The following is a 26,460-nucleotide window of genomic DNA, read 5'->3' as shown; positions in this document are numbered from 1 at the left end:
TTATTTTTCCATAGTACCCATCATCAGTCTATTTTTATCTCCCCCTTAAGGCATGCTTAAGCTATGGGATATGTCATTGGCTTAGTACATATTGATATTCTTTCTGAAACAGGATATGATATAGTATAATACTTGCATAATCAGGATTCTGTCTAGACTGGTGAAATTAAAATAGTGACAGAGCAAGAGGAATCTCTTTCTGAAATAGAATACTTGAGGAAACACTGCTTTACCAGAATATTGATGAAGCTTGGAAATAAGGAGTGGTATTTTATATCCGTATTAAAGTTAAGGTTTTAATATCTAGAATGCCTTGTTGACTTTTGTATATTAACCTTATTTTATACTCATCATTTTAGACTCACCTGTCAGAAGATAAAAGGAAATTTGTTTTAAACATTCCAGTAGAAATAAAGAAGAGCTTCAAACATAAGTGCATCTAAAAAAAACAAACAAAAAACACATATGAACTGGCACATGCTCTCTTTGATACACAAGAGGGGATAATGGTCACAGTGCTTGTGTTTTGGGCTGAGATATAATGTATAAACTTTCTTTGATGGCTACGAAGCAAAACCAAATAGCATTCTTAAATCTCCAGAGTTTTGACTAAAGCCAAGTTCTTAAATCATTTTGGAATGTTGCGTTTGTTTAGTAAAATAATTTAGTTTTCTAGGTATGTTTCATTGAACAACCTAGTAAGGAACCATTTTAAGCCAGAGACAGCTCTGAAATCTGCTAAATCAGATTTTCATTTCTTTCATTCCTTTGAGGCCAGGAAGGGTTTGGGGAGAGTGACCCTGTATTCTGGAGACGAGGCTTGACTGAATCAGTGGGTGTCTCAAGCAGATGAATGACTTCTCCCTTATCTCAATATTCTGGAAATATTTGCTCAATATTTTTCTATAAAGCAGAGACAAGGTTTACATAGCATTTAAATAAAGTGCAAAGGTTTTAAATTAACATGTGGTATAGAATCCATCCTAAGCCACAGGCCAGCTCTGTGATCTTGGGCAAAACTATTTACTATTTCTCAGTTTTCCCATCTATAAAATGGGTATAGTAATAGTACTGTTTTTATAAGGGCATAGTGAGGATTAAATGAATTAATCCCTGTAAAGTCCTTAGCAGAGCAGCCACCAAATGGCAAATTCATGCAAAAACAGTATACCTAATATGATTAAGTATAATTCACTTGTCCTAAGATGCAGTTTTACACATTTCCTTTTAGCATGTCTTAATCTTGAAATAACAGTGAATTTCCTTCCACTGTGAAGAAAGCTGACAGCCTCCTCCTTGAATTATCATGACAATTGGATAAGATTAATGTAATTTTGCACCCCCAGTTGGACCTGTCATCCCCACTCTCTCTTTCAGAATCATAGCATATGGGAACTTGAGCTTCACTTGAGAACCTTACAGCAATTTATATTCTCTTCATCAGACCTTACAGCCACCACTCTAGAAAACAAAACAAAACAAAAACAAACCCATAGGTAATAGGTATGGAAATGATCCCATAGCAATGGTCATTGGTTCCCTTTTCTCATATGAGAGGTCAGGAATAGGCATAGCATAAAAAAAAAAAAAAAAAAAAAAGGTAAACGAGGTAGCTGAATCTATTACGTGCATCTATCTAGATTTAAATCGCAAAAGAGAATAAAGCTGTTCCAAAACAGCCATAAATTCAAATCCATATGCTTCCTTAGAGATGTGGTTATGGCTTTCACTTCTCCCTTTGTATAAGGAAGGGAGATTTTGGGTGACAGAGCCATTATTTAAGGCAAAGATCGAGTGATGAAAACGCATAGAGTTGGTAGTTCTGCGCCTCACCAATGCTCGACACTCCCTTTCCCTGCTCATTCCCTAGGCGGAAACTACACTAACCAAGGCCACACTATGTGCTAACACCACATTCTGTGGATGTTGGCTGCGTGTTTTCTGCCTGAGGCAGGCAGCCATTTGATTCTTTCATAGGCACCAGGATATTGAAATTCAGAAGCTCAGGGTAGCTGGTATTCATTTTTCTTGGATTGATATTCTTTCTATTTTATTTATTTATTTATTTATTTATTTATTTATTTATTTATTTATTTAAATATAAACAGGGTAGCATTACCTTGGATCTAAGTGATATCCACAAGTATTTATTGACTTGAATTAGTGGCTGATCAGTAGCATTTGTGTTTGCATTAGATTTGGGGACCCTGTATATTCAGATGTGAGTTCTGTGGGGGGTTTGAGTTCTCCTGTTCCTTTGTGAACCAAAGCAAATTCAGATTTCATTTCTTGGGCCTTCTCTTTGTGTTTTGGATTATAGACTTATAAGAGCATAAAATATTATGCTTATACTATATGCCTTATAATGGATGGTTACCACTGAGAATGGTGTATGATGTTTATTAAATACTATCACACAAAACATGAAAAACAGTCCTCTTAGGTATGAACTCAGTTAGGTCCTGTTTTTTCCCTTAGTGCACTTGTTTTTACTTTATAGAATAATGATATCACTGATATGAAAACCTATTCTTTTAAAAGTTAATTTTTTGTTTGCATATATATTTATGTTTTCTGCTTTTGCAGTTGCAGTTTGCCTGTATTATCAGAAATGAAGCAAATGTTTATTGTCCTGGGCATGCTCCTAATTTACATAAGCAATTTTGGCATCAAATGAAGGACTTAATAACTTTTGAGTTTAACTCCTTAGATGAAGAAGCAATTAGAAGAGTGATGAGTCCTTAGATATTAAATAATCTTCAGAATATTAAACTTTTTTTCTCTTATAGTGAGAGATTTTTCTTGAGGCTGAATAGAAATGGACTTCCCAAAGCCCCAGATAAACCAGAACGACATTGCTCTCTCTTTGTGGTAGGTGGATCTTGTTTCATCTAGGAAGCAGATTCTTGCATTTGTGCTTTGTTACTTAAGGGAAATGAATTATTGTGAGAGAAAATAGTGACTCTGCCTAAACTTTGTAAATAACACATAAAGTACATTCGTGCTAGGAATTCTTAACACCACCATTGACAGACACACCTCTGTTCCTTTGGTGCATGTTAGAGCCTGTTAGATTCAGCGTGGCATATGGTATTTAGAATATACTTAGTAAATGTTTAAAGAATGAGTGAGTGAGAGATTAAAATAAGAATGGACTTTTTAAAAAAGCTATTATAGTAGACTTACAGTGTAAAGTTCATTGTAGTGGTATTTTTACTTATTTTTTTTTAAGTTTTTACTTAAATTCCAGTTGGTTAACATACAATGCAATATTAGTTTCAGGTGTACAAGGTAGTGATTCAACACTTCCATAAAACACCCGGTGCTCATCACAACGAGTGCACAACTAATCCCCATCATTTCTTTCACCCATTCCTCACCCACCTCCCTTCTGGTAACTATCTGTTTGTTCTCTTTAGTTAAAGAGTTTCTTTCTTGGTTTGCCTCTCTTTTTTTTCTCCTTTGCTCATTTGTTTTGTTTCTTAAATTCCACATATGAGTGAAATCCTATGGTATTTGTCTTTCTCTGACTTATTTTACTTAGCATTATACTCTCTAGCTCCATCCATGTCCTTGCAAATGGCAAGATTTCATTCTTTTTTATAGCTGAGTAATACTCCATTGTATATATACCACATCTTCTTTATCCATTCATCTGTTGATGGACACTTGGGCTGTTTTCATAATTTGGCTATTGTAGAATGAGCTTTTTTTTTTTTTTTAAAGCATTATTTGACATCAATAGACTTACAATGTCAAGGTGATTGTAGTGGTAGTTTTACAATGGCATTTGAATTATATGCTTCTGCAAAATTCCATTAAGAATGTTGACATTATCTTGGTCTTTCTTCTGTTATTTGTGAAAATAATGTGCTATTACCTTTAAGTGCTTTTGCATAAATTATGAGTTTTAAAATAATCACACTTTTTTTTTCTTTTGGTAGGATTTGGGTAGCAGCGAACTAAGAAGGGACATCTATATCACTGTGCACATTATCCGAATTGGTAAGTCCAACACTTCTCAGTGTGATAGGGACACAGCAGCGGCAAGAAATGCTGAACAGTCTCTGTGGTGATGTGATTTCTTTGCTATCTGGATGAGAAAGAAGCGAAAGCCAGTTTGGAATCCAAGAACCACCGAATTTGGGACTTGTTCCCTTGCCTCCCCAAACTCACATACAACCTCTTCATGCATCATAAATAGATTTTGTTCTCTTTCCATAGAAGTCATTAGGTCGTCGTCGTGCTTCATTTTGTTTTATTGGACTCCCTAAACATATTTGATTCAAAATTTGGTGTTTGTCTTTTTAAATTCTAATTCCTGTTAACAGCATAAATTGAACTTTTCGGATCTGGATTTCCTACAAGTTTATGAAGATTTTATACTAATTGGCATTTTCAAAAGTGTAGAATGCCACAGAGCATTATTGCAGAAAGTGCTACAAGAAAAGGGTTATGAAATACTGAATGCTGTATATTTTTTCCACTTGTGTAATATCATCAGCTCATAAAAGGGTCTGAGAAGCCCTACAGGGAAAAATTGAAATGCCTCTCTAACTTGGTTGGCCCAAGATTTCTCCATATTTGATTTGACTGTGGAAACATTTATATAATGTAACATTTACTAACATCTTGCAGAGCCCACTTTGGGTGTTCTACACTGAACTTGCACAACAGACCCAGAATATTTTCACTCATTTTTACTCATAAAATGTCTCCAAAAGCAGGTATTTTATGGCAGAGGAACTAGGTAAAACAAGGCATTGTGTAGTCTACACAGTGTTTCTATTAAAAGCCAACCAGCTGATACTGGGAATTGGTTCCCACTTCTTCCCTAACTCTGGTATATTATCTGCTCGGGAATGCTGCTGCAGGATAATAATACATCACTGTGCAATCCTGCATAGTGATCTTCATTTTTATAGTCTTTTATCTTATGAATATGATAACCACATTGTGCATTGAGAGAGACTATAAAACATGTTGCCGTTCCAACATAGATTTTCTTTATATTTTTCTCATAAAAATGAGTTCTGAAAACCCATTTTCATTTTATGCTATTTTTTTTTTTTTAATTTGAGGGGCAGTTGAAACAAAAAGAAAGAAAACTGTTTTTGGTTTTAATTTTCTTTCTATAAGTGAGTATATGGGGGGGGGAGGAATTGTAAAGAATCTCTTTTAAATGTTGGAAAAATTGGGATGCATGCTGCAGTGGATTTATGAGATCAAGCTTTGTGTGTGCCCAGGATGGCAGGGGTGCAGTCTATGCAGTCTATTAGGTAATTTTTCGTGTGTGTGTGTGTGTGTGTGTGTGTGTGTGTGTGTGTGTTTCAAATGCGTCATGCCAGTTATTAATGTAAAATGTGGTTTTGGATATTTTCATAGAAACATTGCATTGGAGTATAACTCTCTACAGTATTGAGAGAAACCGTAAACTCCTTTTGCTTTCCGAACTTTTTAAAAGTTATCTACAGGTTGTTGGTGGTAGAAACACATGTGGCAGATGGACTCCAGGTCCTACTTGCCGGTGGCCTGGGTGGCTCTGCTGCTGAGGGAGCCACTTCTGTCGTACCGGTGACACAGCTGTCTTTTGAACACAGGGTGTTGGATCAGTGATTGCATGTTTTGCTAAGATTTTTTTATGATCGTTAAGTCGTCAGAATGAATGTTGAATGAGAAACTACCTGCACCCCTTGCCCCCGCCCTGAGCTTTGGCCAAATTAATGCTTCACTGAGATTCCTGCATAAACTGCCTGATGGTTGGGCACATTTACTACTAGTGTGACATCTTGAGACCGAGAAGGAATAATAAAGGTAAGAAACGCTGCGAAAGGGCAAGACTTCATCTGCTGCAGTGAAATTGAAGAGTGGAGGATTCTGGTCTGTCAGGGAGAAATACTTCTTACTTTTTCTAGAATGTCCCTTGTACCTGCTTTAGTAAGAACAGGGCACGCTGACCGTCACTGGCTGCAGAGAACAAGAGCGATAGCACCTCGCCTCGGAATTTAAGCCCAGATCTTTGGTTAGAAGAGGAGGAAAAAAGAGAGAAATAAATAGCTTTAGATCCTCCTGCCGTCCATCCCGCTTAAGGTTTTTCCATCGCCGTGTTTCTCCTTTTGGCTTTTAGCTGGTTCCCAAAACTGTTTACTAAATATTGCTAAATATTTTTACCTTCCCCACGCCTGCCTGCCTTTCTGCCTAGAGAATTTTCCTAGAAATCTGACCGGAACTGTGAACTTTGATTAATTCTAGAGTTGGAATCACCAGGGCTGGCATCAAGTAGCGTTTTTGGTGCAGGACTGAGAGAAAAGTTTTAGTATCCAGAGCTGTGGTGCCTGCAGAGCCAGAAAAGACAACTTGAAATTGAGTGTCTGAGGACATGAGTGATGTAGAGGCTCAGCAGTGAGGGTGTAAGGCAGTCAGAGAAAGTGGCCCAAACCTCACCGATGCTCCTCAGGTGGTGAGAGAGCACTTCCTGCATCCCCCCTTACTTGGCTGTCCTCACCAGGCACCCACAGATTTTTCTTTTGTGCAGTTCTAGCCACAGTGGGTCAGAAAATTGGGGCGATATGCCTACCCTGAATCAACGTCTAGGAATTTACAGCTGGAGGAGTCTGTGTGGGAATAATCATGTTGAGAGTTTCAGGGGTTTTGTTGTTGTTTGTTACCACTAAACCCCTTGTGTGATGTTAAGTAACTTTGAAACACTCCACCCAGAAATCTTATAATCCCTGTGTCGGCTTGTGTTAACAAAGGGTATGATTGAGTAAGAAAAGAATTTGTAAATCATGATACCGGTAAAGATGGGACTATATATTTTATCCTAATCTAATCTGTAATAATATTCAAAATAGAGGTAAACTAGACTTTTTTTTCCCCATTTAACAAGTGAACAGAGTTTTAAATTTATTTGCCAGTTTTGTAAGTAAAAGTATGACTTGTTGATAAATTCAAATAGGACCTTATAAAGTGTTTGGTTTATCAGTGTAATTTATATGAAAACGTGGGTTGAAATTTAGCTACGTATTACAGCATCAGATCATGAAAACACGATTCTTTGAATTTTGCACATCTAAAAAGCAACTTATTTTGACCATGTTGTAGTTTTTCCATGCTACTTGTAAGCATTTCCCTAAAAATGATGCATTGCTAAGGTAGTTTTACTTTATTACTAGTCAATGGAAGCCAAGTTGGATATCCCCCCTCCTTTTTTTTTTTTTTTTTTTTTTTTTTTCTTTTAACATTGGATTTGGGAAGTGTTGGAGTCCTCTAGATGTCCTGTGGGAGAATTTTGCTCAGATGGAAAACAACTTATATATCTGTTGCCAAACATCTGGAAACATATTTGCATATTTTTTTTATTATTTTCCCTCACATTAACTTGTTATATTTCAGCTTCAGTATACTTTCTGCTTTCTGTCCTCAGACTAATCCACTGGTAAATTAAATACAATAACAAATTAAAGCAGTATCTCAATAATATACTTAAAAATATATAACAATTTAAACAAGTTGCAACTGTGTTGGAGTGACAGCCATCCTGGGAGATTGCAGCCATTGGCTGAGTTCTAATCAGCCTGAGCCCTGGGTCAGGAAAGGGCATGCATGTTCTTTTGATCATCCGTGCTTCCTTGTTATATCTTCAGGGTATCTAAACTGCTTCTTTTCAAAGGTGAAATATTTAAAATAGTTCTTTAAACGCGGACCTTTTTAAAAATTTTCTCTTAGATGGAATGGATACCATTATTGCATTTATTGACCTGAACTTCCTGGGTCGCCTAAACAAATCCTCAGGGGGAGGGTTCCCAAACATGGGACCAGCGCCAATCTTCATGTTTCAAAGATGACAGTTGGTTCCCAGAGTTACAGCTGTGAGCCCGAGGTCACTCAGTGAGGTGCTTGGCAGGGAGAGTCACGGACTGAAGCAACATCCTCTGTGTCCTTTTAATTGCCCGGTTGTGTTTTATCTGGCCGATGTATCTATTTAAGATGCACCAGTCAAATGGCTCCATGAGCTGTGTTTGCTTTTCAATTGAACAGGTCGAATGGGGGCAGGAGAAAAAAAGAATGCCTGTAGCGTCCAGTACCGGCGACCCTTTGGCTGTGCGGTCCTTAGTATTGCCGACCTGCTGACAGGAGAGACGAAAGATGACCTCATCCTAAAAGTGTACATGTAAGAAGCACGAATGCAGCGGGGCCTGGGGCGGGTGCAGAGGCACATGTGGCTCTTGTGTGGCAGATGCTACTCCATTTCCGTAATGGAGGGGCAAGGGATGGGTTGAGTTTAGGAGCCACTCCTCGAAAACAGTCTGTAAACTCGCTACAAGTGAGCCCACAAATCGCCATTCACCAGTCAGAGGAATCACGAAATCAAGACTCCAAGAACCCAGATAGATTATCAACTGGGGAGACCATCTACTTCACAGAGCACCTCCTGTGAATTTAAAAACCTGACCAGTCCTTACCCTCAGAGTGTTAGTTTGTTCTTGGAAAATGGACATAGTTTTTAACATAAACTCATTAGAATCGGGAACAGAAAGCTCAGGTAGATGATTTCTCTTCTCTTTCACATAGTATTAGTTTGCTAGGTCTGCCCAACAAAGTACCGTGAAGACCGAGGCTTAAACAGCAGAAGTTTTTTGTCTCACAGTTCTGGAGGCTGCAAGTCCTAGATCCAGGTGTTGGCAGGGTTGATAACTTCTGAGGGCTAGGAGGGACAAATCTATTCCATGCCTCTCTCTCTTACTTTCTGGTGGCTGCTGGCAGGTTTTGGTGTTCGGTGATGTGTAGCTGCACTGCCCAATCACTTCCTTCATCTCTGTGTCCACATTTCCCCTTTTTATAAGGACGTACTTACACTGGGTTGGGTCCTACCTAGTGACCTAATTTTAACTGGATTACCTGTATAAACTCCCTATTTCCAAATAAGATCACATTCGGAGGGCTTAGGACATCAATATTCTTTTTTGAGGGGAGAGAGACAGTTCAACTCACAGCACTCCACTAAGAAAATCACTTAATGTATCCCAAATCCTAAGTTAGTTGATTTTTTTTTTTAAATGCACATGGTTTCAGATCACCCCACCCTGAGCATCTCCCCACACTTTTAGAAATTGAGAGTTGATCTACAGGGATGTCCTCACCCCCTGGGGGTGGGGGTAGGTAGGGCAGTGAGCGTGGGGTTTCCTCATTCCTGGTTTGAGGACCAAACTGCTGGCCATATCCATGAATGATTGTGCTTCAGTTTCCGTTCTATCTGTGGAGTTGATATACCCAATGTATGCCAGTAGTTTTCGTAGGTTAATACAAGTGGCCGACTGCCTGTGGGATATAGACTTCAAATTGCTTTTTGAGGACTGCTGGAGGGTTTCATGGATTTATCTGTTCTCCACCCAGTGCCCCCAGGACCTATGCTACACATTTGCTAATTAGTTGAGAAAGATTTGTCTGTAGCCTGTGGTTTAGGAACAGAAACTCTGTCTCTTTAAAGAAGGATAAAACATGTGACCTTGATTTTAAACTTGAAAACTTAGGGTGAAACAAGTGGGTAGTAAAGCTCACTACTCTTTTTATCACGTGGCAGCCCTCAATTTTGGCGGCTGGGATTAAATCCTTGATACTTTGAATCTTTGATACCTATGAATCTTTTCCCAAACCCTCCTGGGGATCATACAATACAATGCATTTGAAATAATTCTAATGCTAATGACCACTATTTACTGTGTGCTTACTATGTGCAGGGAACTGTGTTAAGTATTTTCCATGTATCCCGTCACGTTATCCTGATGACATACCTGTGAAGCAGATGCTTTGGCTCTGTGCTCCACATAAGGGGACAGAGAGGCTAGATAATGCCCAAAGTCACCAGGCTCATGAGAGTGGGATCCAGATTTGAAATCAGGACTGTCTGACTCCAGAACTTGAGCTGTCACGTACCGAGCCCTATGCTTTCGGGTGTTATTTCACACCACTGTCTAGTAATGTGATAATGATGCTATTGTGTGGCATTGCTTTTTAAGAAAATAAAATTCTCACAATCACAGTCTCATCATTTCTGAGCAGTCTTCCCAGGTGTGGGTAGCAAGCACTATATTTATCTTGCCATTGAGAACGCTGGGGACCGACAGTTGCATGCATCAGCCTTGATTATGCAGCTAGCTGAAGAAGACCCAGGCGTTCCAACTCTGCCTATGAGAGATGCTCACTCTCATAAAAATAAATTGTATTGCTTTTTGTGGTTGTTATTGTCTGTGTTTTTATAAGCATCAAATAAGGTTTTAGGTTATTCTTGCTGGTAGAGAGATCCCCTTAAAAATGCCACGTCAGCAAATTATGAATCTGTTGCAGGAGGAATGCTAGCCAATCAAAACACTCACTGTAGATTAAGAAGAAAGTGTGATTATAGTAAAACATTTTTAAGGAAGTGCCTGTTAGAAATAATTTGGAAGAAATCTCTATTTGTTAATGTGACTGAATCCCTAACCCATCTGGGACTTAAATATAGAAGAGTAACAAATACCTCATCTGAGCCTGGAAGATATTTCAGTCACATACTTGAGCTTTGATTTTACTTGGAGTTTTATAGGTGAAAAGCATGAATTCTGGAGTCACTTAACTAATAGGAAGCAAGCCATCTTTCTTCCTTCCACACTGACCTGAAATAAGAAAACTAGAGACAGGATCTGCTCAATGGCAATTTGATGTCTTACAGCTGGACAGGTGGAATGGTTTCATTTCATCTTAATTTCCCAGCCTTCTAAGATTCATTGTTCTGTTTGGTACCCTATTGTTAAGTGGCTTGAAAATGACCTCTGTCATGTTCATCCTGGAAAAGCCTATGGGGATAAATTAAATAAATATGTAAGCAAATTGTGAGTGTCAGCTACAGACAAAGATCACAAGGAATATAAATCTGTGGAACATTTTGATTGATAGTGTATAGAAGTTTGATATTCAGGACCCTTGGGAGGGAGCATTTGTGGCTATCAAAAAAAATACTAGTGATTTCTAAGCATATTCAGATGAGGGAGGCTGTCCCCAGCCTAATGGCAGTAAGAAGGGGTAACCAACCTTGACATTTAGGAATCATGAGGAGTTGCCAGTCAGAGGGCCATCCATCCATTCACTGATGCAGCTCATGCTCTTTAAGCACCCACGGTGTTCAAAGTCCTGAGGGGACACACATTTACAGGATCTATTCCTCAAGAACCTTCAAAGTTTTCTAGGTGAGCTACAGCATGCGAACAAATAGGACATAAACTAGGAAGTGACAAGAGCTGAAAGAGCAAGGTAGAGATGGCTGTTAAAGTAAGAAGATGGAACGATGCCTTTTAGCCCAGAAGAAGAAAAGCTGGAGGACTTTAATTACCCTTCCATGCAAGGGTATTTTTAATCACCCCAGTGCAACCTGTGTTAACCTCAGTTGCATTTTGCTTGATTTGTTGCACTTTGATGCTAGCCAAATTTAGTTATGTTACAGTGGGTGGAAACTCACTAATGAGAACTAACAGTCATTGAGCATTTACTGTATGCCAGGCATTATCCTAAGCCCAAGCTTATTCAATTGTTGTATGTTGCCCCCCATTTCACAGATGAAGAAATCTAGGCACAGGGAGGGTAAATAACTTGCCCAAAGACATAACTCAGTTAATAGTGAGGGTTTGAGTCTTAGTCTGCCCTGCCTTCCACTGTGTACATTGTTCTTGAGATTTTGTGGTGAGAGGGACTGTCATCATTTGTGAGTTTATAACAACCACTTCTGGCTTAAAGTAGGTGGTCACGCATTTACCAGATACGGGCACCCTGCTCATCATGGGGCAATTATGCTAAAACTGACTGGTTGTTGGGAACTCCCCAGGAGATTTAAGGAAGTTCATTATGGTGGTCATTCCAAAAAGAGCAGGGGTACTGTTAAGATCTTTGTTTGATCTCATCCATCATCCAAGCTTAACAGAGTGTTAATGTTTTCATAGGTGTAACACAGAGAGCGAGTGGTACCAAATCCACGAGAACATCATCAAAAAGCTGAACGCACGTTACAATTTGACAGGCTCCAACGCAGGTGAGTGTGGGGGGCTGGCTGACTCTACCTCCACTTTTCATTTCAGGCCTTTTATTTTATTTATCTTTGTAAGAAGGAAGCAAACTGCCTTTTGTTTATGTCTGCATTCACTTCGTAACTTTAAAAAATGTCTAGTCAACAATCTCGTATGTCTCCCTGTGCTTTGATAGGCTTGTAGCTATAACTCTCTTTAAAAAGTGTATCCTGTTCTGGTTTGAAACAAAGCAGAGTACCTGAATTTGTTTAAAAATACTAAGTCTTGAGGCCTCTTAGTTGTTCCCAGTTATTAAAAACCAAATGACAGATAGGGTTGGGTTCCTGACTGTTGTGTGGAATAGGTTTGATGGATGGAAATTGGTCAGTAAGGTCCAAGAAAAACATGCTTCACTGCCTATAGCTGGGAGCATCATTATGCACTGGAGAATAAATATTCAGGTTCATGCATTGAAATTGAATAAGAGGGTAAATGAAACTGCAGTGGCATATGCAGAAAAATGTATGCATGCTTATTAAGGGAACAAATATATAGCATTGCAAGTTGTGTATAATATGTGGTACATAGTCTTATCCTAATAAATTCATAGAGTATATTACATAGCATATAGTGACATCTTTAAGTTTGCTCAGTGGACAAAAACTTGGTGAACATTCTTTGTTCCCTGTCCCCGCTTCAAACCATGTGGCAACAAAATAAAGTACGTAGCTATATGCTTTCAGTGATGTCAAAAAACTTCAAATTAGGTAATCTATTATTTGAACTGAATGCATTGTTTTTAAGACTGGCTTTTAAAGTAATTGGGATATAGATATTTATGTTCTAGTCCAACTTGCCTGGTAATATAGAAGATCACAGTCTAAACTCAGACCACCTTTTTCTCAGACCTGTGCATATCTTGTTAGGCCAAACTGACCCACAAAGAAAAAGTAACTGCAGACAGAAACTTTCTGGTTCAGGGACAGCCCTAAGTGTTCACAAGTCACACCTATGGCAGCATTCAGGCTGTAGTGAGTGGTGAGGTCAGTTTTCCCCTCCTTTTCTCAAGAGTTGGGGAGGTAACTTGGGTTTTATCTCATTCACATAATGTCATACATCGACCACTAAATAAACAATAGACCTGGAGCCCATGAGGGCAGAGTCCCTAAAGGATCAGGAGGAGATAGTAGAATATATCATGAAGTTCTATACTTCAGAAACTGGTATGTATACTTGTCTTCACTTTTTCTGTGACCAGTTGTGTATGGACCAAATGATTTAATTTAAATGTACCTCACAACGAACAATCCTAAAATTTGTATGGAACCACAAAAGACCCTGAATAGCCAAAGTAATGCTGAAAAAGAAAAACAAAGCTAGAGGCATCACAGTCCCAGACTTCAAGCTACAATACAAAGCTGTAGTCATCAAGACATTATGGTACTGGCACAAAAGCAGACACATAAATCAATGGAATGGAAGAGAAAACCAAGAAATAGACCCCAACTCTATGGTCAATGAAATCTTTGATATAGCAGGAAAGAATATCCAATGGAAAAAGATAGTCTCTTCAACAAATGGTGTTGGGAAAACTGGAAAGCAACATGCAGAAGAATGAAACTGAACCACTCTCTGATGCCATACACAAATATAAATTGAAAACGGATGAAAGACCTAAATATGAGACAGGAAACCATCAAAATCCTAGAGGAGGACACAGGCAGCAACCTCTGTGACCTCTGCTGGAGTAATGTCTTACTAGACATGTCTCCAGAGGCAAGGGAAACAAAAGCAAAAATGAACTATTGGGACCTCACCAAGATAGACAAGCTTCTACACAGTAAAGGAAATAATCAACAAACCTAAAAGGCAGATGGGAGAGATATTTGCAACTCTGATATCTGATAAAGTGTTGGTATCCAAAATCTATAAAGAACTTATCATACTCAACACCTAAAAAACAAATGATCCAATGAAATGGGCAGAAGACATGAATAGACATTTTTCCAAAGAAGACATCCGGATCCCTAACAGACACATGAAGAGATGCTTAGCATCAAACATCATCAGGGAAATAAAATCAAAACCACAATGAGATACCACCTCACACCTGTCAGAACAGCTAAAATTAACAACACAGGGAATAACAAGTGTTGGCAAGGATGCAGAGAAAGAGGAATCCCCTTACACTTTTGGTGCGAATGCAGACTGGTGCAGCCACTCTGGAAAACAATATGTAGGTTCCTCAAAAAGTTAAAAATAAAACTACCCTATGACCCAGAAATTGCATTGCTAGGTATATACCCAAAAGATACAAAAATACAGTTTTGAAGGAGTACATGTGCCTGATATTTATAGCAGTATTATCAATAATAACTATGGAAAGAGCCCAAGTATCCATCAACTGGTGAATGGATAAAGAAGATGTGAAGTGTGTGTATGTGTGTGTGTGCACGCGCGCACACACACACACACACATATATGTATATATATAATGGGATATTATATATATTGGGACATATAATGGGATATTACTCAGCCATCAAAAAGAATGAAATCTTGCCATTTACAAGAACATGAATGGAACTAGAGTGTATTATGCTAAGCAACACATATCAGTCAAAGAAAGACAAATACTATATTTCATTATTGTGTGGAATTTAATAAACAAAACAGACGAGTGCATGAGAAAGCGGAGAGAAGAGAGAGAAACAAAGTACAAGAGACTCTCAACAATAGAGAACAAACTGAGGGTTATTGGACAAGGATGACTGGTGATGGGCTAGATGGGTGATGGGTGTATTAAGGAGGGCACTTGTAATGAGCACTGGGTGTTGTAAGTAAGGGATGAATCACTGAATTCTACTCATGAAATCAATATTGCACTGGATGTTAACTAACTAGAATTGAAATAAAAATTCGAAAAAGGAGGGGCGCCTGGGTGGCGCAGTCGGTTAAGCGTCCGACTTCAGCCAGGTCACGATCTCGCACTCCGTGAGTTCGAGCCCCGCGTCGGGCTCTGGGCTGATGGCTCAGAGCCTGTTTCTGATTCTGTGTCTCCCTCTCTCTCTGCCCCTCCCCTGTTCATACTCTGTCTCTCTCTGTCCCAAAAATAAATAAACGTTGAAAAAAAAAATTAAAAAAAAATTCGAAAAAGGAAAAAAAGATGAAAGGCTTTCTAATGAAAAACTGTAAATTAGAGATTATTAAACCCTAGGACATTGTGATAGTTAATTTTGTGTCAACTTGGCTAGGCCATAGTACCTAGATATTTAGTCAAACATTATTCTAGGTGTTCCCTGAAGTTATTTTTAAGTGAAATTAATGTTTAAATTAGCGGACTTTGAACAAAGCAGGTTGTCCTCTGTAATGTGGGTGTGCCTTATCCAATCATTTGAAGTTCCTGCTAGAAAAAAGCTGACCTACCCATGGAGGAAGAGGGACTTTTGCCTCCGAACTGCATTCCCACTTGAACTGCAGTATCAACTCTTCCCTCAGTCTCCAGCCTGCCCCTCCTACTGTGCAAATCTCGGACAAGCCAACCTCTGCAATTGCTTGAGCCACTTCTCTCTCTCATCTCCTCTTGGTTCTGTTTCTGTGGCTGATTAAGACATTCACGGTTCCATTTTTTACAAACATCTTTTCTAGTCTTTATGGCTAGATTTTCAGGGTAATTTTGGGGGGTGGTGTGTATTGTCACTAACTGCATACGTATAATTGTGTATTCTTTTATTGCTTTAAAAAATTTGATTAGGACATTTTCATCTTCCTTGTTAATACAAAGTTTTAATAAATGTCATTTAAGCAGCTCCAAACAAGCAAACAAACACTCAGTAAGATTTCAGAGATACCACTTTTTTAAAGTTGGGGCACCTGGGTGGCTCAGTTGGTTGGGCAACTGACTTCGGCTCAGGTCATGATCTCGCAGTTTGTGAGTTCGAGCCCCGCGTCAGGCTCTGTGCTGACAGCTCAGAGCCTGGAACCTTCTTCAGATTCTGTGTCTCTGCTCTCTCTGCTCCTCCCTTGCTCACGCTCTGAGTCTCTCTGTCTCTCAATAATAAATAAACGTTAAAAAAAAAATTTAAGCTAATCTTGCCAAATTTATTGGTAGACTTCTAGGCAAATCCTAGTTAGTTTTGTTCTAAACCTTTTGGGTTTCATGATACCATGGACTATTTTTTATCATTAAATACCCTGTAGACCTGTGCTATCCAGTTCGTTGGGCACTAGCCACACGTGGCTATTGAGCACTAGATATGAGGCTTATTGCACTGGGATCGAGCTGTGCTGTCATTATAAAAATACATACTGGATTTCAAAAACTTCATACTTAAAAAAAACATAAAATATCCCATCAATAATTTTTCCCATCAGTAATTTTATATTGATTACATGTTGAAAGACAACATCGTGGAGACATTGGGTTAAATAAAATACATTACTAAAACTAATTTTGTTTCTTTTTACTTTTTTTTTACCGTAGCTACTAGAAAAGTTTTAATATAAATTGGTGGCTCAAATTGTATTTCTATTAGACAGTGCTGTCGTGGACTTGATTTAAATGTTTGTTTTGTTTTGTTTTTTCAGTTCTTTTCATGCCTCACAAACATGATTCATTATGCCTTGCTCCTTTCCTGCTGTGGGTATTTAATGGTACACATTTTTAGCCATTATGTATCTTGTGGTTTCTGCCCACAAGGGAGAGTCCCTCTACTCCTAATTTCCCTTCATTGACCTCCTGTGTGAATAGACACATATGAAACTAGCCCCAGCTTGCAGTTTTTCCCATGGATTGCCTTACTGTCCCTGCTGTCACAGATGCAGTCTTGAGTAAGCAGGATGTGTTGATCTGCTCCAGTAGATTTCTTTGCCAACTCCTTATGGACTCCGAACCCTTTCCTCTTTCCAGTGTGCCTTTATGCGAACAAAATTCCTCAGTTCTTACATTATTTGAAAATATCATTGTCCAGACTCTGATGTGATTCCCAGTTGCCTCTAGGATCGTGGTAAAGGTCTCAGTGGTGGGCTTTGATTTATACCTCCAGATAGATTCCTAACATAACTGATTCTGTATCCTATGAGGTCAGGGTTCCACTAAAGCCAAACTGCACATTTCTCTCTGCATATATATGAGAGTCATTTTATAGAGAGTGTAGCCTTTAAGAGCTTTGCCTCTGGAAATAAGATGCCCTAGGTTTGAATCCCAGTTTTACTGGGATAATAGTAATAGCACCTTCTAAGGGCTTTCAGAGGGATTGAAAGAGAAAACATATGCAAAGCATGTAACACAACACTTGATGCATATAAGTATCTGTTCATTGTTAGCTATTATTGTTTTCCCTCTTTGGAGTCATCATTGGGTCACCTTGTTTCATTTTCTCAAAACGGATCCTGATTTGATCTCCTTAATGAAGACTTTGAGAGTAACACAGTTGGATTATTGATAGGTTGGATCATTGAACTGGTCTTTTCCATTTATCTCTGCTGATTTGATTGCTAATATCTCTTCCCAGGTCTTTTAAATTTAATTGTTTTCCTTGTGATAACATAGATTAGCTCCAGGAAGGAAGGGCAGCACATCTTTTTCCTTGCAAAGTTCTAGGTGCTTAGACGTGCTCCCCATATTCCACATGCTTTGTCAATTTTATTGACCTATGGATCACTTACCCTTGCTGGAATCCTGAGTGAGACTACCAGTAAGTGACATCGAAACCACCTTATTCCCTGAATGCTACCTTTTCTCTTTACAACCAACATACTGAAATGAAAAACTACTTGTTGCATCTTTGGAAAGAGTGAAAGAAACCATTGTACTGTAGAGCCCTATGTAAAAGGTTCCAGCCTTGGCAGAATCCATCCTCCATTTTGTTGCCTACTGTAATATGTAGATTGACTTCTACTGTAGAGCCCTGTTTTCCTGTTCTTATGATCACCTTTCCCCATTCTTCTTTTCAGTCTGAGCCCCAGCCAGCTGCCAGTAGCCAGCATCTGTCTGCCTTCTATTGCTCTGGTCTTGCCACTGAAGTTTCTAGCCTTCAGTCTTGGTGGATCATTGCTTGATGTCACCTTGGTCTATTCCCCTTCTTGTAGAAAGACAATTATGAGAAGAGAGGTATTCAGGAGCTGTTTGGCTTTATTATTGGAAGGAAGGCTCTCTAATGACTTCCTTAAACATAGTGGAGGAAGCAAGGGTATACAAAATTGAAATTGGAGATTGGGATGCCTAACATTCAAACTATCCCAGTGGGTCGATATATTGACTTCCATTGTTTTCTCCTCTGACTATGGGATTGGTGATTGAATGGAAGCAGTACAGTCAGAGGTTTTCAAGAGAACTGATTTTATTCAACAAAGTATGGGGTTTTTTCCTGCTTTCCTCCCACTATTCCTTGGTTATTGGTACTTAAAAGAGAAAAAAGAATAACATTGAAATTGGTTTTGGAAACACATTCTACCGCCTAATTTCCAGGTCCTTTATGCTTCATTGATGTCTTCCTATCTCTTAGAATTGTAATCTTGTCTATTTAATAAATAAAGGGATTTGTCTAGTTAACTGACTCCACCCCCCACCCACCCCCCTGCCCCTTACCTAAAACTTACCTTGCAAAGGTACATTAACCACTATCTTTGTTGAGTTTCGAAACTGGGAGAAAATTGGAAGAGATCCATTTAACTTTAAGGAGAAAAAAAAAAAATCTATGGTTAGATTTAGTTAGCTTGAGTAATTTGAAATTTCCAAAATTGTGCTCTGTGGGAATTTTAAAATCCAAAAGTAATATTGTAAGAATTTGAAATTCTAAAAATAGTCATGAAAATGAGCCTGGTTTTGGTTTGCTGAGCAAATGGTTATTATAAATGTCACCTCCGATAGATGTTAGCAATTGAATCCTAGGAATGTGAACTAAGACTGAGCCACTGTGATTTACTGAGGCAAATTCAGTTCTGTGACTTGAAGTAAATTGTGTAAAAATCATTGGCTCTGGTTCAATGTGTCCTGAGAGAAACGTCAAAATCTTTTCCTATTATCTGAGTATTTATGAAATCCTATTTCCTATAGTTTGCACATGTAGTTTACAACTAGAAGAAATCATATTGACTAATCAGGTCACTTTCTGCAGTCTTTTTTTTTTCTTTTTTTGCCTTAGCAAGGTGAGCATCCGTGGTTGCATTCCTGCCAATTGTACATTGTAACCCCAACAGCAGATTAAAAGGAATTACCTAGATGAGGAGCCCATCTAGAGGCTCTGGATGGAGGGAGTGCAGTTTAATTCTGTGCAGGAAGTGAACATTGTTCTTTGTTTGGCTGAAGTGAAAAGAGACTTTTGACAGTTAGATTGCATTTTTGGGGTTGAGCATCCTCCCCTTACAGAGCAATGCAGCCATTTAACTCCATATTATTGAAGTATAATTCTCGAGAACTCTTTTGATGCTTTGAATTTTGAACACTGCATTTAGAAAATTTGCTTTCTAATATTGTTAAAAGAAGCTGGTACTTACTGGCATCATCGTTTGGCTGGAAATGCAGTATGTGACCTTTTTCTGCACCTTTGATATTCCCTAATTGTTAAACCATGCTCTCTTTTTTATTCTAAAGTTTTTTTTTTTTAATTTTCAACTACATTTACTTCCAGAAAAGTTACATGATTAGTAGGAAGCATTCCTAATTTCTCAAAGGTTAGCATTTTACTACATTTGCTTTATCCTTCACTCCCTCACAGTCACTCATTCTCTCTCTTTCTCTCTTTCTAGTTATTTAGTATTACTGAATTGGTATAATCCCTAAGGTTGCTTCAGTGCCTTTAATGTTTGTAAATATGTGTGTGTACATACACAGTATACATACAATACACACACACAAATATATATACATATATCATACACACAACACATACATTTTTCCCCCTGAACTGTTTGAGAACAAAGTATAGGCACGATTCCTCTCTACCTCTGCTTACTGTATGACATGGGACCATAACTAAAATACAATGATCAAATCAGGAAATTAACATTGATGTAACGTGCTTATCTATAGGTCTTACTCCTATTTTGGCAGTTTTTTTGATGGCCTTTATAACAAAAGAAACCCAGGCTGTACTGCACGCGTTTGTGCTAGCTTTTCAGTTTAATCTAAACTTTAAACCATTTACACTTTAAACCATTCTCTTTGAATGACCGTGAAGAAAAAAAAAAAAAAAGAGCTCAAAATATGGTATTAAATGATGCTCTAAGATGTTTTTAGGAGCAGCTGGGTAGTTCAGTCAGTTTAGTGTTCGACTCTTGATTTCGGCTCAGGTCATGATCTCGTGGTCGTGTGGTTGAGCTGCGTGTCTGTCAGCACAGAGCCTGCTTGGGGTTCTCTCTCTCCCTCTTTTTTGCCCCTTCCCAAGATGCTTTCTCTCTCTCTCTCACTCCCTCTCAAAATAAATAAATTTAAAAAATACATTTTTAACGCTTCATGCTATATTTAAGAAAAACAAAGTATAAACTAATAGAAGTACTGATTAGAGCTTGATTTTATTCTCTAAATTACCTGTATTTTGCTAACTTAGATATAATCACTAGCAATATTGTTAGGAAAATTTGCTATTTAGAAAAAATTTGCAGTTTATAAAGGCAAGTATTTGAATAAATTAAAAAAATCAAAAGTTATACTCAAATATGAGTATGCATAAGTATACATATAAACAAAATTTTTTTTAATGTTTACTTATTTTTGAGAGAGAAAGGGAGTGTGAGTGGGGGAGGGTCAGAGAAAGGGGAAGACACAGAGTCTGAAGCAGGCTCCAAGCTCCAAGCTGTCAGCACAGACTCCATTGCAGGCTTGCAAACCATGAGATCATGACCTGAGCTGAAGTCAGATGCTTAACTGACTGAGACACCTAGGTGCCCCGAGTATACATTTTTTAAAAAGTAGCTTTCAGCCACTGGCTTATTATGTGCTTCGTGTTTTGAAAAAAAATTACAATAATAATAATTATTGCATAATAGTAAAAAACAAACCACTTTTCCACCTTGACCGAATCCTCGGTATATACCATTGAAATGTTGATATCCAAAAATCATAAAATAAGGATGGAAATTTCAAGGTGAAATTTTCCAATGTTAAGAAGGAAATGTGAATTCCCTCTGAATGGTCTCATCCATTCCTATAATTACAGCTTCCAGTATATGCCAGTGGGCCACTCTCCATCCCTCATTTTTGGTCAGTAATTTTCTTTTCTGGATAAAACTCAATGAAAATAAAAAATTTCAGACGTCTCTTAAGTGTTTTAGGTTGATGTTCGATAACTTATTATGTATTCCTTTAGTCTTATTTTTGCTATAACTGTGAGCAATGGGCTAACCACTTCTTTAAAGAAGACATTGAAGTCTTCCCAAAACCAGAAATAGCATATCTGTGGGCTAGCAATTATAATTACAAGAGTATTTGCACATACTTATCCCATTTACATGTTAGAACACAGGCCTCCCAATGGACAGGGTTACCAATTCAGAGATCACAGGGAGTTGATTTTCAGGTGAGCCTATAGTCAAACCCTTTGATTATCCTCAATGGTGTCAAAATTGCATCGTCTGAGAGTTAAGTTGATTTAAAGAAATAGCAATAGGCACATTCACAAACTGTCTAATACTGATTAAAAGTCAGAAGTAGAGGTGTGACTACTAAGAGAGAAGAGTGATTTTCTTTTACTTTATCTTTTTCTTTTCTTTTCTTTTCTTTTCTTTTCTTTTCTTTTCTTTCTTCTTTCTTTCTCTTTCTTTCTTTCTTTCTTTCTTTCTTTCTTTCTTTCTTTCTTTCACTTTAAGTTAGCTTTGAAAGTACTTCTGAAAGAATAGATACATCCTCAAATTTGAGCATTGGCAGTGTTAATGGTACCTTGTCTAGATTTTCAAGATGGCAGTGTTAACTGACAGTTGTCCTTTGGGTAATCTGGTTCTGCTGGCAGAGGATTGAAGCAGCTAGGCCCCTCCATCATGTCATTAATGATTCAGTAGACTTCTAGTGCTGTCACACGCCCATTTTATTTCTTTCTCTAATCTGGCTCATTTTGACGCTCTAGTGTCTTTCTAGTGCTTCTGGCTTTTGCTCCATTGACTCATTTTCCAACAGTGCTATCTCACTTGACAGCACTCTTACTAGATATTTGGCTTCCTTTCTTTCCTCTACTCCAGAGACCGTGAGATAGATCCTGTCTCTGACCTCTCTGTGTGAATACCTCGCTTGATCCCACCAGGATTTTATTACTTGCTGCAGCCAGGATCTACTCCTGGAAGTTCTCTCTGGCTTTGAGTTGGACCCACATTAGATAAATGCCTGTAGTGTATTTATTTTAAAAGCCAATTATCTTACCTCATAGACCCCACATATAATATCCTAATACGCAAAGCAAAACTCTGATGATAGATTTTGTAAATCAAGCACATGAGAGGGAATAGAAGTAAAAATTCTTGCTCTGATAATAATGAGGTCTGAAATATTTCATAAATAAGCAGATTTGACTGAAGATGATTTTATGACAGAATCTAATAATACTCTCTTTTGCAAGTTTTGCTGCTACCTCATGATGGTTGTGATTTGGTAGTTCATGTTTAGAAGTCCTAGCAATTATGTTTTAGCCTTAGCCCCTACCTCCCAAACACAAAGGATGAAAATACTGTCAAGAGATAGTGTCTTTAGAGTTTTGCTACAGAAGAGCAGCATGAGGAGCTGCATAGACCCACCCCAAACTGAAACAGCTGCAACTGGTAAGGATCATATATTTAAAGAGTGCTAAAATCAGAACATTTTTCTAAGAGCATACAGCATGTAAAGAGATACTTATTCAAGAGTCCTACTAAATCTTGATAAGAACAGAGAGAGTTGGTGACCCTGTGCCACTACCCACTTCCTCCTTTCCACCTGCCCCTGTTCAGCATGATGGAAGTTCACCTCCAGGCACGTGTGGCTGAGAAGATGGGGCTGCTTCTTCCCTGAGCTCTCAGTCAAGGGATACAGTGTCTGATTGAAGGGTGATGGCTCCTTGCATTTTTCAACTCCCTTAGCTCTGAGATGCAGAGGCTAAATTTCCAGCCAAAGTGGCTGAGAGCTAGGGGGCCTCCCTTCTACCCAGCCCCCATTCATAGGGCAGTGGCTCTGCCTGAGGTACAACAGGCCAGGAATATTGGGGCAGCAGTTGCCCTTGCCCAGCTTGCTCATTGGATGGAGGTGCTGCATGAAGATAGACAAGTTGAGAAAATCGGAGTTACTGCCCCAGTAAACTTGAACCTTGCCCCTTGAACCTTGTCCATGAAGCAAGAGCGTGACTCTAAAGAATAGACTACTGTACGCACCTCCAACTCTGGAATAAGGGGTCAAAGATTTAGCCCAGGAAGAGAGGCAGCCCATAAGGAGAGAAAATTAAGAAGCTCTTCTGTAAGGAAATGACTTTATTTGAAACAGAGTATTCAGGAATTTAAGCCTGTGGGAATTCTTGAGAATTCAAGAAAAAAGTGTAGATTTTAGAAAAGGGTGGGACTTTTTTTTTGAAAAAAAAAAAAAAAAAGAATGAAGAAAAATGAACAGAACCTTAGAAAAATATACCATCAGTGCATCAACATAAAAAAAAAATGGGGATACCAGGAGAGAAGAGAGAGAGAAAGGAGGAAGAAAAGTATTGGGAGATATACTGGCAGAAAACTTCCCAGATTTGATGAAAAATATTTATTTGTACATCTAGGGAGCTCATTGACTTCAAGTATGATAAGTAGGAAGAGATCCACACCCAAATATATCATAGTAAAAATGCTGAAAGCCAATGACAGAATTCTTGAAAGCAGCAAGAGAAAAACTACTCATCATATACAGGGGAACCCCAAGGAGATTACTACCTGATTTCTCATAAAATACAGTGGAGGTCAGAAGGCAGTGATAACATATTAAAAGTGCTGAAAGTTTTTTAAAAAACAAAAAAGTCCACCAAAGTGTCAACCAGGAATCTTATACCCAGCAAAACTACCTTTCAAAACTGTAGGCAAAATAACGACATTCCAAGACAAAAATAAGTTTTTGCTAACAAATGTGCTTTGTAAGAAATACTGAAGTTCTTCAGGCTGAAAGCAAGTGACCATGATCCAAATCCTCATGAAAAATAAAAAACACCGCTGAAGGTTAATTATGCATTTATAAAAGACAGTATTGATGACTGTTTATCCTCCTTTCTTTTCTTTTTTTAAAAACTCACAGCAGTTGTTTTTTTTTAAGTTTATTTATTTATTTATTCATTTATTTTGAGAGAGAGAGAGAGCATGAGCAGGGTACGGATGGAGAGAGAGAGAGAGAGCGAGCGAGCCAGTGAATCCTAAACAAGCTCTGAGCCATCAGCATAGAGCCCAACACAGGGCTCAAACTCATGAACTGTGAGATCATGAGCTGAGCCAAAATCAAGAGTCAGATCCTTAACTGACTGAGCCACCCAGGAACCTCTTTCCTGCTTTACTCCTTTCTTTTTTTAGCTAAACTTCCCAACCCAGTACACAGCCCCATTTTCTATAGTTTCTCAGGTCAGATACTCAGGAGTCTACCATGATTCCTTATTTTCCCTCATTCCCTCACATGTAATATACCGTAAAGACATGCATTCTTTTATGGCAACATATAGCTTCTTTATCACTTTTTCCATCTTGGTTGCAACCATATCAGAATGACCCTCCATTATTTCTTGCCTTCATATCTGTAATGGCCTTCAGTTGTGCTCATCAGTTCCGCTTTTTACCTTCCCAGCCCTATTTTCCAAAGAACACTAAGAAAACTTTCTTAAAACACAAATTCTCCAGTGACTTCTTGTTGCATTTAGAATAACAATAATTAATTATGGCCTCCAGGACTACTGCTTATTTTTCTGGCTTCCCATGTGCTATTAGGAATTTCCCCATCTTCACGTATGTCTGTTTGTACACCATTGTCTACTTGTATTGATCATTTGTGTCTATGTCAGATCTCCAGTAATTGAATATTGTACATGATAGACAGATTTGCCCCCAAGGCCTCCATAGAACTTCATCATTCAAATATCCAGAAGATTTACAATACTTGGCTTAAACTAGTGGTAAGTGGGTGTGCCTTTTGAAAGGAATATCGTCTTTGTGTATGGCACTTAGGGAATGTTGAACATTTTTTTGATGGAAGGTAATTTGTTGATATTCATCGTAGGGAGGAACAAGAACAGAAACAGTGATGTTGTGTAATAATAGTCGAGGCATTGGTAACAGCAGCTAACATTGTTGAGCATGTTCTTTGTGCCGGGTATCACCCAAAGTATTTTATGGAGTTGGTATCACTATTAACTTGATTTTACAGATGTGGAAACCAAAGCACAGAGAAGTTAACATTTGACAGAGTCATGAAGCTCTATGATATATTTCTTAACTTTCACACTTAATCATAACATGTATTTATCAAATGTATTTGTCATTTTTTATTTTTGCTTTGCTGTAAATTCACAGCTACAAGTTATTTGGTTCATTGGTGGCAAATGGCTGATATAGTCTAAAATTAATTTTGCCTGCTACTTACAAATCATGCTGTGCTTGGCATTTTTATATAAAAGTGCAGAATTTCATGAATTTAAAAGGAACCATCTTAAGGATTGAGTTAACTTCAATTCCTGTGAAATTAGAGCTACCAAATAATCAACCACATTTGATTCTACAGAAAGTAAGCCTTTCTTTCCTACACTACTGCTCTGTATGCTGAGCATGAGAAATAGGTTATTTTGTGACAGACTCTAGATTAATTAATTTCTATGCCTTTGTTTAAAATTAGATATCATATCATTATAATTGGCTCTTAAACATCTAGGCAGATAAAAATGTTCAGTTTAATGATCGCTTCTTTTAATAAGAGGAACAGTTCTCCCTTAGCAATTTCATTTTTGGTATGTATATTAAGGACTGGAAAAAAGTGATTGTAAAACATTATTTATATATTTTGTAAAATTAAAAATCTAACCTAATTCTTCAGCTTATTGGTTGTCATAAATTCCTGTTTGTTTTTTTTTAATCTTCCCTGAACTTTCAAATTCCCTCAGTAATTTTTTCTTATTTTAATATTGCTAGCATATGCTTAGCCCATTCTGCTTTATGTTTTATTTATATGTGCATGTTTTATGTTCCGTATCGTATATATCCTTATATCCCACCTTCCACCTTCCTCTCAAACTGGAAGTTCTCTCCATACCCAAGTGGGCAGGTTGAATTGTGGTTGGAATAAAATAGTGTACAAATAAAATTTTATTTTTTAATGTAATTAAAAAATTTTTATTTGAGTATAATCGGTATACAGTGTTACATTAGTTTCCAGTGCACAGCACATAAAATTTTAGAAGTGGCCCTAGCTCCAGAGATAGCAAGTAAGATGAGGCTAGAGAAGTTGGCTAACTAGGAAAAG

The 26,460-nt window shown here is 38.0% G+C and overlaps 1 protein-coding gene across 7 annotated transcripts in view; it reads left to right on the top strand.

Moving 5' to 3' along the window:
* Positions 1-26,460, top strand: part of DOCK4 (dedicator of cytokinesis 4) — a 433,703-nt gene that overhangs the window by 229,799 nt on the left and 177,444 nt on the right. For all 7 annotated transcript variants that reach the window (XM_030308249.1, XM_030308247.1, XM_030308245.1 and 4 more), the window contains 4 exons: positions 2,790-2,871; positions 3,945-4,005; positions 8,041-8,173; positions 11,973-12,061. In XM_030308249.1, the coding sequence (XP_030164109.1) occupies positions 2,790-2,871; positions 3,945-4,005; positions 8,041-8,173; positions 11,973-12,061 (365 nt within the window). The remainder of the gene's footprint in view (positions 1-2,789; positions 2,872-3,944; positions 4,006-8,040; positions 8,174-11,972; positions 12,062-26,460) is intronic.

The sequence above is a fragment of the Lynx canadensis genome, chromosome A2, assembly GCF_007474595.2.
Source record: "Lynx canadensis isolate LIC74 chromosome A2, mLynCan4.pri.v2, whole genome shotgun sequence".
NCBI lineage: Eukaryota > Metazoa > Chordata > Mammalia > Carnivora > Felidae > Lynx > Lynx canadensis.
Note: the sequence above shows the minus strand (reverse complement) of the source record. Positions and strands in the feature narration are given on the sequence as shown.